The sequence below is a fragment of the Elaeis guineensis genome, chromosome 13 (genome assembly GCF_000442705.2).
Source record: "Elaeis guineensis isolate ETL-2024a chromosome 13, EG11, whole genome shotgun sequence".
Lineage (NCBI taxonomy): Eukaryota > Viridiplantae > Streptophyta > Magnoliopsida > Arecales > Arecaceae > Elaeis > Elaeis guineensis.
This window is the reverse complement of record NC_026005.2, coordinates 43341710-43360647: the sequence shown is the minus strand read 5'-3', so window position 1 is coordinate 43360647 and position 18938 is coordinate 43341710. Positions and strand designations below refer to the sequence as shown.

At 35.5% G+C, this 18938-nt stretch overlaps 1 protein-coding gene across 1 annotated transcript in view; it reads right to left on the bottom strand.

Annotated features, from left to right (window-relative positions):
- Positions 1-358: 358 nt before the first annotated feature.
- The window catches only part of LOC105032461 (vacuole membrane protein KMS1), a 32309-nt gene continuing 13729 nt past the window's right edge, over positions 359-18938 (bottom strand). Inside the window, exons 5-8 of the mRNA XM_010906914.4 lie at positions 7299-7456; positions 1559-1675; positions 1027-1212; positions 359-853 (exon numbers count right to left, since the gene is read on the bottom strand). Coding sequence (XP_010905216.1) covers positions 674-853; positions 1027-1212; positions 1559-1675; positions 7299-7456 — 641 coding nt within the window. The 3' untranslated portion in view covers positions 359-673. The remainder of the gene's footprint in view (positions 854-1026; positions 1213-1558; positions 1676-7298; positions 7457-18938) is intronic.

Genomic DNA, 18938 nt, shown 5'->3' with positions numbered 1-18938 from the left:
CATATTAAAAAATGATGATTATATGAATCAAATCGAACGAGACTATGTACTTTACATCGAATTTTCTACACTGTCCAGATTCATGCACATGCTCAGAGAAGGTTTCCACCAGAAATGTTTGTTATACAACTCAATGACAAATCAAAGTGAACAGCCAACATCAGCAAACTCTAAATAACAACAATAAATATGCTCAGGAGATCACTTTCCGGTAACATTGCTCTTCCAGGGCAAGTGTAGAGACTTCACATATTCTGCTTTTTCAACATGGAGAAAATATGTTACATGTATTTCCCTCTTTTTATCATGTTTTATTATGGACGTTACAAACAATAGTTGGGACTGTCTGAACAGGAGGTGAGCCACAAATTAAATAAATCTTAATAATTTCTTTAAATCACTTCAACAATAAGTTGAGAATTTTCTCGAAGAGCTAGGTTCCCATGTTCCAACAATAACCACGAGCGCTACGCAATGCATAACATTCTTTCCCCTAGGCAGAAGAACAAATAGAGCCTGCCTCCACCATAACAATCGTTTTCAGTTCCTATTCATATACACAACACGGGGGAATTCTTGTAGTAAATTTAGCTTTGAGGACAAGCAACTAGCAACTGAAGCTAATTGCTTCAATCCAAAGTTGCTCAACTGGGAAGGAAACATCAATGGAAAATCACGTGCTTGGCTCAGTTTTGGACTTTGATGCTGACAACTTCTTAGTCAACTCTAAGTCTTGCTGTTTCTTCAGATATCCCTGTGCCGTGGCCGTCACTATCTTAACAAAGAAATTTATAAGCATAAGCCATATCAGAGTATTCCAGATCAAAGAAAAGGATAGGTTCCACCGCTTTGCCTGAAGAACAAGAGACAAATTCGAAGTTAGATAATGCTAATACAAACAGCCATGGAAAGTCATGTGCAAAGTATGCTATTTGGACAAAAGAAGAATGCAATTATGAAACCAAGGGTTATCGTCAAGATGAATGAGTCTGAAAAAGCAATGCCCAGAGTCTGGAGGTGGCCTACCATTTTATCTGACATAGCTGGAGAAGGAACTGGAGGTGATAAATACTTGCCCTGAATCATGTGCAATTTTGCAACTATGTTGGGCAACACAGAAGAAAAGCCAGGGACGAGACCAAGAACCCAAATTAACTCATTTTCCACCAATTCCAAAAGTTGATTATTGCACATAGCAATGATAAAAGTTGTCTGCAACAACATAGAAAAAGGACTGTCATTAGGAAGACAGAGGCTTAAAGAACAGCCAAATACAGGAGCATAAAAATATATGCACTACTCCTAGCCAATGCCAAGTAAGAATTCCATCATATACTATCTAGATTTCAGTAGTTAGAACTCCCCTTTTAGCAAACTTGCTTTTCAAGTTGTCAGCAACTAAAGCAGCATATTACATATTATTCATGTTTTTCATGTTGCCAGCAACTAAGGCAGCATAATAACAATATCCAAGAGATGAGAACCTACACAGCTTGCAGAATTAGCAATATCCATACAGGAATACAATAGAACTGAAAATAATGGAGAAGCAAGTCACCTGTATGTGAGTCTTAATTATTGCCTTCCCAGTAAAGGTTGCAAGAAAGAACTTCCAAAATGGGACTCCAAATTGTCCACACATGATACCAGCGAGATCAAATAGTGGGTTTGGCACCTGTAATATAGCACCAGCATTATGATCATGGCATTTATGGCAACAAATGGGGAAAAAATTAATTATAAGAAATGAAATAATTGAAAAATTCATGATATGCTCATGAAATGTTATCAAACCACCAACTTCTAAACATTAAAAATACAACATGGTATTTTATATTTTGTCCAACCAACGCTGGGCAATGATTTAAATGTTGATACCATGGCTTCCTAGGTTTAATCCTAGGTCAGTGTAGTTCCAAGATGGCTCAGGATGGAGAAGGTAGACCAAAATGATCGTTAACAAGAATTTAAAAAAAAAAAAAATTGTATCTCAAGAGATCAGGGTATCCCAACTGTTGTGTCTCCAGACATAAGACTATCCCAACCATTGAGATGCAACCATCTCATTGATGTCTCATAGTGCCTATAGTTTTTCAGGTTTAAATTAACTAATTTTGCTGTTTTCTTATTACTTAAGAAGTCAAAAGATAACAATAATAATAATTTTCTGGTGGACATTAGAAATTAAACGTCAGGGACTGGTAATAGTTGTAAGTATATCTAAATCAAGGAGGCTGGATGAAATAAGAGTCACTTCAGTGCTCTGCAATGTCATTCTACTTCCTGACTTTCTATCCTCTCCCTTCGGTGATTATGTTGGACATTCATCCCCTATGACAAATTCACCAGAAATGTTAGTATTCCTATAAAATATTGAGCCTGTAGATAAAAAAACCATGAACTTGGAGCTTCATAATGGATACCGACAAGGCATATTCTAAGTATGAAGATTCTTTAAGGAATCTAAGGATGAATGGATTTATATATACTTTCAAATATTCTCTACAATGAGTTGAGAAATATCATTATATACTGTAATGTTTCTTTTGCTGGGAATTTGATGTTGGCTCATTACCTGAATCAAACAGGTTAGTGTCCTTTATTTAACCCATACAATTTCCGATTTGAATTATGAAAAGATATGCTACAAGTTTCCATAAAAATATGTAGGTTTTATATAGCATTTTTTGAACATCACATTGTGATAAGTTTTACATGGCACGAGAAGGAAAGCAGAAATTCTAGGAAATGACAATAAGCGACATGCATAATATAACTTGCATCAAACAGTATTGAAAATAACATACTTCAACGAACTACTTGCCTCATGCTCCATGTATTTTTTTTTTCCCCAGAAAGAAATTGTATGGGAAACTGTTGCTTATAGTAAATTTAAAATAACAAGTGTTAAAAGAACTGAAAAGTTCTTGCATGTGTCCACCATGAGGAGGGGAAGCAAGTTTCAGATGTGAGAACATACTTAAAAATAGCATGCTTCTAAGGTAACTCCATTTATGTTGTGATTCTTATACCAAAAGTTCTCATCATTCATAAAATTTTATTAATTTAGATCATGAAAGTGGCAATATTGACTTGAAGTAGTTTGTAGGTGTATCCATGAAAAAGAAAAACAATTGGGCTTATTAACTTAAATCACAAAATGACTGAATGAAGGAAAACAAACTGATTGGAAACTTGTCATCAAGTTATTATTTTATTGTTCTTGAAGAAAACAGATGACGAAAGATAGCTCAAGATGGAACTGTAGGTTTGAATTCCCATATTCTTTGTAATTTTATATTAACCATGTGATTTAATTTGGAAGGCTCCCACAAATGCTTTATGTGGTCATATCTATGGTCAAATGATTAGCACAGCATGCACGAATGGTGCTTAATCCGTAGTAGGGCCACAAAGTTGATTCCAACATGCAACAAGATATAATTGTCAGAATACTTTGGAAGTTCAAGTCCAAATTTTTTCCATGCTCATGGAAATCACCCCCAAAAATCTACAGGTTGAGGTCTCATTGTCTCAATATAATAAAGAACTATATTGAAAGAACATAAAGGAGACATGAACTATGGAAATTTCAATGAAAACTTACCAAATGAGCTTGTAAAGCACTTTGATCAACATAATCTCAGCAAATTATGATGATTAGAAGATGCAAGGAAAACAAACCAAGCATATTAGGAACATCACTGCACCTAGGCAGGGGCTGTCCAACCTGGGCTTTGGGTGGGCCTAGACTTGCATCTAGCCTGTTAGGGCAGACGAGAATGACACTCTGACAAACAATCAAATATCAAGTAAAATTCCAGCTCACCTGGAAATTGCCAATCCTGATGAAATCCAGCATTAAACTATTATATAACAGCCAAATTTCTTGAAATTTTATTTTTCTAGGTTTTCCTCTCTGCTGGCACATCACTGCAACTAGGCATGGGCTGTCCAACCTGGTCTTTGGGTGGACCTGGATGTGCATTTCTAGCCTGTTAGGACAAGCCAGAACGAGATTTTGAGAAATAATCAAATATCGGGTTGGAAAGCTCAGTTGAAAATTACCAGGCGTGATGAAATCAAGCAATTAATATTATTAGTTATCAACTATTATATAACAGACAAATTTCCTGAGATTCTATTTTTCTAGTGTCCCCTCTCCTCTCACTTTCTTCATTGTTCTTGGAGGGGGGACAAAAGGTGGCATCCTTGTTGCCGCGGCTGAGTGAAAGTGCAAAGCTTCACCAAAACAGTACAAGTATGGGTTTCCCAAAGTTCCTTTATCCAGTCCTCTCTCTCTCTCTCTCTCTCACTCTGTCTCATGCATAGGCCTTTTTCTTGTTGTGATCATCCCAAAGTCTTGCAACTGGAAGCATAACGGGACCTACATGATCTAAAAGTTATTCCTAAAAGGATTGGAAATAATGTACCGAGGCAGCGCGCAGCAATTTAAGGCTAGATGTATCCTCTCTTTAATTGTAATCTAATGGTTTCCTGGATTTTAGTTATCTTTGCATCATGTGTAAGATCACTATTATATACCTTTTTTACAGTCTTTCATTTTAATTATCCACCAAGCAGATATGCAACTTTTCAATCAATTCTCAACAAATAAACTTCCCATATTTAACCAGTGCTAATGAAATAGAATTTCTAAATCATAAGAGAAATGCATCTTGGAAGATTGCTAACACATTGGCTCCAATTGGATTGACCCCTCAATCTAATTGACCCCAGATCCCCATTTTATCACATTGAATACAGGCAACCGGAATCTAAACTAAGAAGGCTGCATAATGATTACTTTAATACTTCCATAAATTATTGATGTTTGCATCATCTCTTTAACCATTAGAACATGAGATATTTAATTTTTCTTCCTTTCCACTTTGACAATGTTGCTACCATCCAAGCATACCAAATAAAGAATAATGAAATCTAAATATTTGTATCATTGCAAAAATATTTCAAATTGGATAATGTTCAAGATTTTGAAATTATTCAGATTATTGCAGAAAAATCCTGTGAAGGAACAAACATATGTTCCCGAGGTGGTTTTTGTTCCTGAACAGGAAAATCTCAAAACCAAAGAAAATAAAACAAGTTGGAGAGAGGAAAACTAGAATAAGAGTATTTATTTATTTTGCATTAGACACCAAACTGTTTTTACACCATCTGCCCTCCAGCTTTTATCGTTAAATGCATTATAAGACTTACTAGATATGTTCAGTTAGTTAGAACACATATAGACTTATTCTCCAAGAAAGAAATGACAAGAAAACAAATAAGCCACTCTTTTCTATTTATAGAAATAGGACTCCATCTATCTCAAAATAGCAAAGTAGGTATCTTTATAAGACCCAAAACAGAAAACAATCAAAAGCAATTGAAAGCAAAGCCTTGGTATAAAGTATAACTTGCAGACACCAATCCTATTCATATTAGAATTCCAGAACCCAAAGAAATAACCCCAAAAGTGCATATAGAAATTACAAAAATATAGAAAAATACCTATCATCTCCCTTACAATGGATAAATAATCCATAGACTCAACAGCACAGTTACTGAAAATAGAACCAAAATAATCCAGAATAATTAAGTTAGACCTAAGCTAAATCTGAATTATATTAGCGTCACTTCTAGTTTTTACCTTGTTTAAGTCTTCCCATATTTCTGCTTTAATATCTTAACAAAAAGCAGACATTCTTTTGCATCTTGATGAAGAACATTAAGATATATGACTTCCATGGAGACCTCACTCTTTCCTAGCCAATAAGACATACAGATTGGTAATCTAAAACAACCACTTGAATGGGAAATGTTTAAATTGGTTGAAAGGAGCAGCATTTGAAAAGTACATTTGGTAGAACACTATCACTGAATACACCTTTCTTAATGATGTTCTCTTTTTCAAGGTTTGAAGAGAGAAGGCTGACACAGATTATGTTATAGCTTCATAATGTTAAGATTCTAGGGAGAGCTAATTTTAACAAGTTGATGGTCCTTTGACTGAACTTCCATTTTGGCTCCCCCAGTTTGACCGAAGATTATGTCTTCTTCCTTGTGCTTGCTCCCCTCTGTGGCACTCTTCCACCACAGGCATGACCATCAAGCTAGGTTCCCATTAACTGAATTTTCTTTTTGCTAAGAACTTGTTAAAAGAAGAGCTTATGAGCACTTCGATTCCAGTCAAGAAGTCTTGATGTTCTAGATGTTCCAAATGACCTTTAACTCTTTGTTGTCTAGATATTTTACTTCTATGACCAAAATTAGTAATTAACCCCTTTCTCTTGGAACTCAATGCTAAATCATAGGGCAGCAGACTCATTGCTAAAGAACCGTATAACAGAAATTGTACATGGTTAGAAAACTAGAAAGCAAGCATACTTCTCGAGCTGAGCAAAAGCACCTGAACAGCAAAAAAGTACTCATTTGTGTTAAAAAAAAATAAATGGGTGAAAACCCAAAACAGAGCTAGCACAGAAATAGAAAAACAGAGGACAACTAACAATTAATCCTGGTCAAGCCATAATAGCAAGCCAAAAAAAAGAAAAACAAGGACAACAAATAAACAATGAAATCACTTCCTCTTATAGTAGTGTTGCTATGATAAGCTAATAACAAGAACCATAACCATCAAGCCTTGTTTCAACTATTCTGGTTCAGCTAGATGTATCATCATCTACAAGCATTCCTATCTAGGACCTTCCACCAACGTTAATTCAAGCTTTTCCTTATCCTTTTCACAACTTCTGTCTTTGTTACCATTGATATTCCCCTCCTCTTTCTGCATCCTTCAACAAAGATTAAAGCATACCTCCTTACTAAAGTCCCACCCTTAGATCTTTGTTAAACATGTCCAAACAATCTGAATCAATTCTCCATTATTTTACCTCAATGTGTGCAACTCCTAAGCTCCCATAATAGACTGATTTCTCACTCTAATATTACTATTTTCACCATACATCCATCTCAACATTTTTATTTCTGTTCCATTTAACTTTTCCAGCTTTACTGCCAAATGTTCTAAGTCATACAGCATCATAAAACTTATTGCTGTTCTATCAGTTTCTCTAGTAAGTCACTACAATGTCTGTTGATCACATAATTACTCTAGAAACACCTTTCTGTTCATATATGTTCTACTTTTAAAGTATCTGGAAATTAAACAAGCAGCAGTGCAGAAATTTTGCCATCCAGGATGTTACATTACAAACTGATCAACTTTAACCTCGATCTATTAGAGGCATGTATGTCACAGTACAGAGAATGAACAAGGAAGAAAGAAGACTAACCGAAGCGAGTATTAATATTATAAAAAAGTTAAGATGCTGTGAGTGTGACAGGAGCCAATGTTTTATTTGTTTCAGGGAAGCTGATATAAATCTATCTTCCTTTGAAGAAGCAGCATCCAATTCATCAATAGCATCCACTTTCCTTCCTGACAAGCGTGCTGCAATGCATTTCTTGGTTAGTATATAGACCAAGTTGAAACGTAAAATGACTAGTGAAAACTTGAGCTAAGAAAGGTAGTCATGCTAAATGTCATCTGAATATTTGATGATTCATCTCACAGAATCTATGTGAAATGAATGAACAATTACAAAAGCAATAATTGATCAAAGAAGGATATTGATGCTACAATAGGAAAGGAAAATGATGTATGGGATCAGAGATCCAATTCCACACTACTTGTACACCTATCTTTGCATGTGCATGTGCAGGGATTTTGTGCAACTAAATCATCTTACTGTCGAGGTGCCTGGTTTGAATGCAGGTTTCACCTTGTCTTTCCTAAAGGCCTTTAGTATAACTAAATGACAAGATCAAAAAGTTTACAACAAGTTGGGGATGAAGTGCATGTGACCCTGAGATACTTCTATTCTACAGCCTTGTTTGCTCCCTTTACACAATTCTTGCAGCCTCTTAATGATGACAACAGAAAGATGATTCTCCTAACTCCCTAAACCCTCTACAGGCAAAGAAAATTCTAGTTGTTAAAGAAAAACCATTTCTGTCTATTATGGTTTCAAGTATCAGATTGTAACTGTCCATGTCAATCAGCATGTCCCATGCTGGGCTGTACTGGCAACTGGCACTCGGTAGCAGATAAAAAGCAAGCCAGTTGGAAACAACCCAACAAGACTTGTTTAGACATTTATTTATCATTTTCACCATCTCCATCATCATCATTACCATTATCAGTGTCACCATTATTACTATTGTTATTTGGCCTGACACAGCAGGAAGTATGGTCTGTGGTTCTCAATGCTCCAATCAGAATCATTTAAATCCCTGCTCTGTATATCATCTAAGGTAAAATTATAAATTAAAGAAGCTAAGAAAAATGGATGCATTTTTGTTTCTTAGACTAATAAATTATAGATGTGCATGAGCACTTTTTGTAGCCACCAAAACCAGTTTTTGAAAGGTCCCCCTCACTTACAGTTATGCTTGAGGTGCAGATGCAATCAAGCATACCAAGCAAAATGTCCTCTATAAATGATACCTTTCCAAATAATTTTTCCACTTTCCATGTTGAAGCACTTGTGCACTTGTTGCAGATCTTCTAGTTAAAAAGCTTACATATCAAAGGCCCCGGCAGTGTTTAAAAGGATTTCTCAATGCCAATAAACATAAATAATCAATCTACTGTGAAACTCCTCCATATAGTAAACAATAATACATGGGTGCTAAACAATCTCTTACTCTATAAAAGCTTCCCTAAATATTATGCATATTATTCCTTAAGCATCATAGTCATCACTTAATAAAAAAATACCTACTCTAATCCCTCAAATTTTTGACTCTGGTTATTGCTTACACATGAGAACAACAATATTATCTAAATCAAAATGTTGCTGAAAGTATTTCTCATTTTAACTTAGCAAAATTGTACCAGGAGTGCAATCACCAATACCACCTGACCAACCAACAAGCCCTATCCCATCAATATGAGCCCTATTTTGTCGAGCCTTTTACAAAAGGTCCACAAAATTGACACCGGAAGCTGTACCAATATATAACCGGTTCAGAAAGAGACACACGTAGTAACATAAACTTCCAACACTTTTTTCTCACTCCTAGGTATGGTACAACTCAGAAAAAAGGCAGTACAAGTGCACAACTGCACAGGCAGTACCAGATGGTATAGGGCAGTTTTGCTCAGTTCAACTATTATGGGCCCGTTTGGATCATATTGGTATAGTACAGTATGCACCTCATACTGACACAGGCTCCCAACATTTTTTTTGTCACCCCTAATTATGGAACTATTCAAAATTGTGTGGTACAAGTTATACCAAGAAGTGTGGGATAGTTCCACTCAGTTCGGACTAATATGGACTGCTTAATTCATACTGGTACATTATAGAGCAGTATGAGCATGGTAGACCTTGCCTCTAAATTTTGTTGCTTTAGTTCTTGTAAATGGTAACATTGGGCATGAGAAGAGCTTGGCATAGAATCTCCTACAATGCTAATTTTTAAGTACAAAAACATTTTCTCATTGGCTATACAAATTAGATTCATCACTCAACCGTCAAAGTTATTATCAAACTGTGCAGCTCTTCTAGAGTATATTATCTCATCTGGGTGCGTTAAATGGAGTGTCTCCAGAAAAAACGTAATTTGCCTGTCCATAGAGTTTTGTATTTATAGTATGTGCCCTGACAACAGATTACTAACATGGGGTGCAAATTCTCGCACCAGATGTGTCAACATGTATCAATGCATATCAACTTGTATCATTGCATATTTGATAATATGGACAAGCAAAAGCAAATATACTGACACAGGCTATCAGTAGCGAATACAGAAATTTTACTTTATGGGGTCAATATAATAAAAAAAATAGAGGAGCTACAAAGAAAAAAAAAATAATAATAATAAAATATTATTTTTTAAAAATAATAAAATATATAAAAATGATAATATGCAATACCTTAAATATCTTTTATAATAAAAATAAATTGATATGATCCACTTAGGATATAAAAAATAAATTGGTGTGGGGTTTAAATATAAGAGATGGATGGATGGGGTTGGGGTAGAGTATCAAAAGATAAATAAAAAAATAATTAATAAAGAAAGAGAAAGAAGGAGAGAGAGGGAGAGAGGTCAAAGTGGTGTGAGAGAAGGAGAGAAGAAAAGAGCGGTAGGACATGAAAGTCATTAAAGAGAGAAAACGAAGATCATAATTATTCTTTTGATGTGGTCTTTCTCATCCTTTATTTCTTTAAAATTTTATGTGAAATGTGGAGTCAATTCATAAAATTAATAGGGTCAATTTTGATTTTTTCTAATGTTGTGGGGTCAATTTTGGTTTTCCCATAACTTTTCTTACTAATAGTCTAGTATATAAATATATGGGTTTTTTTTTTTTTTTTGTAGGGTCAATGACTGCATTTTTTCCCCATTGCATCCGCCAATGCAGGCTATCCATGTCCAACAAACTTGAGCATTCTTCTTTTCTACTTAAGAAGATCTGGAGCCTATTCTTAAAAGGATCTAAAGGCCCAATCTATGAAACAAGAATGACAGAAAGCTGTCATTCTGCATCAGATTAAAAGCCAGAAACTAAGTTACTTCATACTTTATAGCATATGAACTTACCTGCTATGCTACAACAATGAATTTCACCCAGTATTGGCCACATATATACAACAAAATATGTGGTTAAAATCTCACATAGTTTATTGTTCCCTTCTCATTTTTACGATGGGTTTCTTAATTGCGTTGTTAATGCAAATTTAGTTGCGTGATATCAGCTCATGTGATAAATTGCATCATCCATGCAATGTGCATGTCAAACAACTGTCTCCTTGTAGTTTTTATGATGATTTCCTAATTGTGTTGTTAATGTAAATTTAGTTGTGTGATATCAGCTCACGTGATGAATTGCATGATACATGCAATGTGCATGTTAAACAACAGTTGTCAAGCTGTCAAGGTTTGTTTGTTGTTTTAATTATCTAGAGATCAGTTTAAACTATTTCAAATTGATTTTTCACTATGAAAAACTATTTCTATTTGTTAAAAATGTCTATCCACTCCATAGACAGCTATAAAATAGCAAAGCTTTGTGAACTTGTATTGCTTCTGTCTCACTACAAGCTATGTGTTGGCATGATATCATGCACTGTTTTGCCCTCGGTCAAAGAGGACAAGATATGTGGTATTTTAATCCCTTCCACAAAGAGTGTGAACAACTATCATAAATAAACACCAGGTAACATTTTCCCACTACGAACAGTAATGTTCATAATAGGATGACGCAGTAAAAGGAGACGACAACAAGTATTGACAGATTATAGGCTAGAAAAATGTTAGGATTAAAGAAGAAACATTTAGAATTTTAGGAAAAACTCAAGTTTCTAAAGTTTATTGATTAAAAAAAGGACAAAAGATGGCTGCAAACCTATATTACTGCACTTAAATACTAAGATCGCAAATATTTCTTTGAATCCCAACCCTAGATTAACTACTTTAAATCCTAGCCATTGAAAACTATTAAAATAAACCTAGAGCTACAGTACCCATGAATAGTAATGGAACTACAGTACCCTGTGAATAGTAACGGAACTACAGTAACCTATGAACAGTAATTCGCTACAGTAAAACAATAATTAAAATAAATAATCTATTTAAAGTTTAACCCTAAGCTCCTGCATCATTCTCCTCGGCTTAAAAAACTCGACTTCGATAATAATACTTTCAAAGTTTCAACATACATCTCTGGATCAATTTTCCTCAACTCATCTTCAGCAATCCAAGTACTCTCACTAGTTGGCTTACCCAACCACTTTACCAAGAATCTTCTATATTAGTTGCCCCATCGAGACTTGACTTCTTTGACATTCAAAACATCTTCAATAACCTTAACTGAACCCTTAGGATACTGTTGAATCTGATCTGAAACTTCAACCACTTCCCCATCAAAACCCTCAAATGAATACAAATCTGAAACACTAAACACTGGACTAATCTGTAAATCTGATGGCAGCTCAATTAAATAAGCATTAGAGCTTATTTTCTTCAACACTTTGCAAGGCCCAAACTTCCTTGACTTGAGTTTGTGATAAATACCTTTAGGAAACCTCTCTCACCTCAAATGCACAAGGACCAAGTCTCGTTCCTCAAATTCCTTAACATGATGATGTTGATTGGCTGAATTCGCATAAGTCTCATTGCTGGTTTTTAAAGCAGCTTTTACCTCCTCATGAACCAGTTGAACGTGATCCACAAATGCCTCTCCATCATCACTAACTCTTGCTCCTAATGGCAAATAAACTAAATGAATGGCATGTTGAAAGCCCCTCATCGATGGCAAACCTTTGGGTGAGTCACCACTAACTAGATCTGAAAACTCTTCTAACAGTTGTTAAATTTTTGATGGTTGTTTAAGGGATTCTACCATCTGGACATTTTCTACTATTTTACTCATTAGGACATACACTACATCTGCTTCTTGGCATTCCAATTCAAATTTTTCAATAGATAAAAAGCCACTAACCTTACTGGCTTTTGAAGAACCAACTGTTTCTTTTGTTTCCTCCTTTAACGAATGCAATGTATACTTCTTGTTACCTCTATAGAACGAATAAGTGTTTGGCTTAGCACGATGGTCCATGTCATGATCATATAACCAAGGCCTTCCTACAACGATATGGCCAATGTCCATAGGCACAATATCACACCATGCTTCATCATCCAAATTACCTCCCATCGTAAACTTTACCAAGCACTGAGAAGTAACCGGTATTTCATTACCCTTCTTAAGCCAACGAAGTTTATAGGGATGAGGATATTTTTCAATAGGCAGCTTTAATTTTTTCATAGCATCTTTCGAAATAACATTCTCCATGCTATCTCCATCAATAACTAAATCACACACCTTACCATCGCAAAGAACGCGTGTCCGAAAAATGTTACATCTCCTCTAATCTTTATTTTCTTCCTTATTCGTGGTTGTTATCACTCTTCGAACCACCAACGATTCCCCTTAAACAGGATGGACATCTACTTCTTTACCTTCTTCTATATAAACATCATAAACTGGCTCTAACTCATCATATTCGCCGTCTTCTCGCTCTGTTAGGTTCACTTATCGCTCAGGACATGCATAAGAATTATGACCCTTTTCTCCACAAGTGAAACATCGACTTTGTGAGCCATTGTTCCCTTTTAAAGCAGTAAGGGCAGAATTGTTCCGTTCACGATAACGCGCTACTACCTTCCCCTTATCACTCTGGCCAAAAGGACTTGAGCCTCCTCTACTTGACCGATTGTTTGCATAAATCTTTTGACTGGTTCACTAAGCAATTTGCTCACTTTTAGTACTTCGAACATACCCCAAACCCTTTTTATTGCATCATTGAATTTTCCACCTAAGGGCTTTCTTGCACCATATCACCACACTCATTTTTTTGCTAACAAAGCATGTTGCCGAAAATTTTCAAGACTAAACAAACAAACAACCCCCATCTCATCTCTAATAGATTGGTTTAATCCGACAAGATAATGAGAAGTTACCTGTTCATTAGTTTCAGCCAACCCTTCTCGAATTGACATGCTGTGGAACTCCGAAGTATATTCTTCGACCATCATACTTCGTTGCTTCAAGGAATGGAACTTCTCATACAACTCCATCATATAATCAGCCAGCAAAAATTATTTTCGTAGCTTCGTTTTCATGTGTTCCCAAGTGCTGACCTTGGGTTTACCCTATTATGCACGTTACTCTTCAACTCTGTTCCACCATTGAAGTACAGTGCCCTTCAATTTAAGCTTCACAAATAGCACCTTTCTATTTTCAACAATAGGCTTCCACTCAAAATAATTCTCCAAAATAGCTTTCCAATCTAAATAATCTTTGGCATGCATCTTTTCGTAGAAATTAGCAACTTCAATCTTGATTCCGCCGTAATTTAAATCTAGGGCATGAATCAATCGCTCCTCCAATCTACCTTGCACTGCATTATCTATGGCTCCAGCATCATAAAAGAGATTGTCAAAATCTCTGAGATCAGTTTCATCCTTTAGACCATCTTCCGACATGTCTATTGGGTCATAGACGCCTTCCAGATACTCCATATGGGCTGCCATAAGTTCCTATCACTGTAAAGCTTGAATAGCTCATGACAAATCTTCAATCATATACCGCATCTTAGCCATATCCACTTGCTGACCTTGATTTCTTCTTCTGCGACCTCTAGCACGTCCAGCCATTGCTTAAAAATAAAAATCCTAATCTAATCTAATAGGATGCTTGCTCTGATAGCAAAATTGATGCAGTAAAAGGAAAGGACAACAGGTATTGATAGATTATAAACTAGAAAAAAATTAGGATTAAAAAAGCAACAATTAGGATTTTAGAAAAATCTCAAGTTTCTGAAGTTTATTGATAAAAAAACGACAAAAGACAGCTACAAACCTATGTTACAGCACTTAAATACTAGGATTACAATTGTTTCTTTGAATCTCAATCCTAGATTAACTACTTTAAATTCTAGTCATTAAAAACTATTAAAATAAACCCAGAGCTACAGTACCCATGAATAGTAACGAAACTATAGTAACTTGTGAACAGTAATGGAACTATAGCAACCCGTGAACAGCTATTCGCTACAGTAAAACAACAATCAAAATAAATAATCTATTTAAAGTTTAACCCTAAGCTCTTGCATCATAAGGAAGAAAATTGTAAGCAAAACCTAGGCAATCTAATAGCGGCAATTCTTACTACTGTCCTTCAATAAAAGGCCACATTACAAACATTGACTGTATAGGCAATTAGGTAGGGACTTTAAGCCTAAAAGCATATTCCTTATGGAAAAAAGTTGGATACGATGACAAAATGATTTTAATCACTAACATTTAATATCTCAGTATATGTTTGGTCAACATTTGTAAACAGAGGTAATGGAACCATTATATAAAGGACAAGAAGAGACAAGAGGGAAGAAACAATGGATAAGGAGTTGGTTCCTAACATCTCTAACTCAGCCACTTCAATGACTCACTAGGCTGGAAGTTGAATTTTAGCAAACAATGAGGACATTCCAAATTTCACATAGTTTAAAAGTTCAGCCCATAGAAATACTTCCAATAAGATGCTATACAACAAGTCGATGACTTTCACTGTTTCATCTCTTTTTCTCGGAAGAGTCCTCTGGCAAAACCTTTAAACATAGGAAAGTATAGCCAATCATTCCATGCATTGAACTCTCCTGGTTCAGCCACCTCAAACAGGTTAATCCTTTTTTCCTCATTTCTAACAGAAGTGCCTCATATTCCTTAGGAATCTTAATCAACCACTCCAAACTATAAAGGAGGGCTGTCAACATTTGGCGAGACAAGTTTAATAATTAACAGCACTCTGTCATCCTATGATGAAATTCCATGACTTGAGAATGCAAAAAATATCAAAATCAAGGGGGTGCCTAGGATATGATACATCTAGATATCAGTTGCAACATCCCAAAATGGCAGTATGATTTCAAGTTTCAATATTTTGCCTCAAAAGCTAGTCACTAACCCAAGATCATTGATCCTTAGAAGTAGATGACTATTTTACTTAGGGGATAACATGACCAGTACTTTGTTATGATTTGTTTCTCTTTTTGTTTAAAATCAAGTCACTAAAGGAATCTTACATTAGGAAACTAGCAGCTGAATCAATGATTACTAACTCATCCCAAACTGCTGGATTTGGGGTACACCAACCCATATTGAGTTGGAACAGGGATGCCACAAGGTTTCAGCTTAGTACAGGCCTGGAACCAACCTAAACCAACCTGTACTGGCCCATACCAATGCAAAACGAGTGGTACTGTCCCGTACCAAGGTGCATACTGTACCATAACCACGATGACTATTCAATCTTGTGAACCGTCCCATACCACCCTGTACTTGGTGCACTTATGGATCATTGCAGACCTTGGGCTGAATATTAGATGCACAGAAAACTCACAGAAAACTCACGGTTCAGCCACCTCGAATCACTGAACTCTTTCCTCCTTACCCTTTTTTCCTTTTTCTTTTTTTCTTGTTTTGTGGCAAAAGGAGTGCTTTGACATAATCTACCCAATCTATGGATCTCTTCTGATGCACCAAACTCCATAATGACCGCTTATGTATTATTCAAATTGCCAGCAACTTAAAAACTGAATCACCATGAGTGCACCAGGCATACCCAAGATTAAGTGTTCTCATCAATCATCATTACTCAATGATGTTCCTTCTATATGCTATCTTGCTAACTTCTTCATGAGACTCACAAAACTTTATAAATTCTAATCCGCAAAAAATTTTCCAAGCATGATACAAGTTCCAAGTTTAAGGATCTTAGAGTCATATATAAGATAATGCCATGAATTCGTTGTACTAGTAAATGATACTAATTTTTATTTAAGGTTTGGAAGAATGATTGAGACTAAGGTGCTTACACCAATTGCATATAAATTTGGTTGCTGCCTCAAGTAAAATATAGTAACATGCTCATGCTTAACTTCCCAACTTTCCTCGTTGACTTTTAGTACTAATTTATGTCGAACATATGATAGCATATCCATTCAGCATTCTGAGATAGTGGCAATTATAAGTTGACCCAATCCAATATCATGAGGTTATGCCACGTGGTCTACACCCAGCGGATACAGAGATATGGTGAGATACTTCATATTAAGGTTCGCTATCTCAATACCGGACCCCATATCAGTACTATCCTATTAGTGTTGGTATACAATACAGTACAATAAAATTCAGCGGACCAGGTGTCGGCACCGACTGGTACAACAAACCTTATTTCAAATCCTTCTCTTAAAAGGAGTAAATTGCAGATGCAAAAGCCAAAATCCTAAAGTTGATCCTAGGTAATTTGGATGTCATTCCCAATGTGGTTCAGTCACTTAACAATAAAAATACACCTTTCTTGCAAATAGAACACAAACGAGCATTAGGTCATCAAACCAAGGTACACTTATTGCATCTTATTAGCAATTGGTTCTTATACAATGATATGCATCCTCATCTAAGCAAAAAGCTACTTTTATTCACCTAGTCAAAATTTTTCTCAACAAATTTATTTCAAATCAAGATTTTAAATCCTATGGGATATAGATGTCCCGATTTCTTCATGGAACAGGATGCCCCATCGTCCCACCTCGTCCCGGAGGTAGTCTCGATCATGCATTCAAGTAGATATCTCCCATCTCTCTCCCCTTCTTTCCTTTCTCTCTTTTTCTTCTTTCTTTCCATCCTTTCATTTTCTTCTACCTTCCTTTCTTTGCTTTCTTTTTTCTATTTTTTCTTATTCCTTCATCTTTTTTCTTTTTTCGTTTTTTCTTCTTTCTCTTTCCTTTCTTTCTTTCTTCTTTTCTTTGTTTTTCCTCCCTTCCTTTCTTTCCTTTTTCTTCTTCTTATTTCCTTTCATTTTTTCCTTTTCTTCATCTTTCATTCTTTTATTTTTTCTCTATTTCTTCTTCTCTCCCTACATTGATGGGTTTCAGAGTTCCAACATGTCTCACTCCCATATTCTCATAAGAATGGGACAAGACAGCTGGGACGCCCTCCATCCTATTGAGACTTAAAAACTTATTGCAAACTAGAACTAATAATAAAGCATCTACAGCAACTACAAATATTGGAAATTCAATTTAATATATGATTACAAATCCACCAAATAATTCATAATAATGGAACCATATTCGATTTTGTTTCTGAATATCCAAAGTTTCAATGTCTCAATATTTCCACATGCCATATCAACTTAATCAAGAATGCATGGGTCATAATGTTTTTCATGCATTCAAATGACCAAACACGAAATTTTGAACTAACTAAGCTACATCACCGAAGAATGGCTTGAGTTTGATCTACCTCTAGATCCCCATGGAGTCCATAAGATTAGAGCAGCATCATGTCAACAGACAATGAAAAAAAACTGTAATCAGCAGATCTATAGAATAGCTTCTGTTGCTACCTGTTTCTAAGGAATATCATAAGTTGTTTAGAGCAGTTAACAATTATAGCGACCCAGAACTAGCAATGTGTAATGCACATGACTGGATTTAGTTACAGCAGTATTTCAAACAACTAGATACTTAGATATCTTAAAACATGTGAATGGATGTATAGAACCCCACCTTTTAATGTTTCATTCCAATGTATTTTTAATTTTAAAACTCGTTAATATTTCCTTTTGATGAAAAGAGAGGGAAAATCCCACCCAGTTTTTATTAGAATAAAATACACTAGATATAAATTGCAACTATGGCAAAGGTGGGTCAAGTTACAGTTTTTTAGTATAAAGTCACAAGTAACAAACGAATGACGAAGAAGGAAGTTTTTTCAAGATCTTTTGCATTATGATACATTAAGAAATTTTGGTTAATGCAAATAGTATGAAGAACCACATTTTTTCCCTTCACCCTATTTAACTAGCTTATTAAAATAGGTTAGTATAATGAAGTGTTTTGGTTGTATTAACCAGTACCAGACACATGAGCTTCTATCTCATAATTATGGCATTAGGGGATTTTCTAGGCCCATAGGCCGCATGCTGTTAAAAAATTTTCCATTAACACAGAAAGACGCACTTCACTTGGTGAAAAGCAACAGAAAGGGATGATCCAAAAGGCCTTCACATTGTATATAGAAGATAAAAGTGCCTAGCATGTGCAGCAAAGCATCGAAAGAGATGATCCTTTGCCCAATATTTTGGTTTTATTCATGCAACTTGATAGATAAATATCAATGTTTTTGATGATGCACTTTTTTCTCTTCTTTAAGGCAAACAGTAAGTGAAGTGTGTGTGAAAAGAACAAGATCATCTATAGAAATGAGAATAAAGATTTGTAACTATGAGATATGAGTTCCTCGTCTCTCTCTCTCTCTCTGTGGGTGTATGTGCGGGCGTATGCATGGATATTACA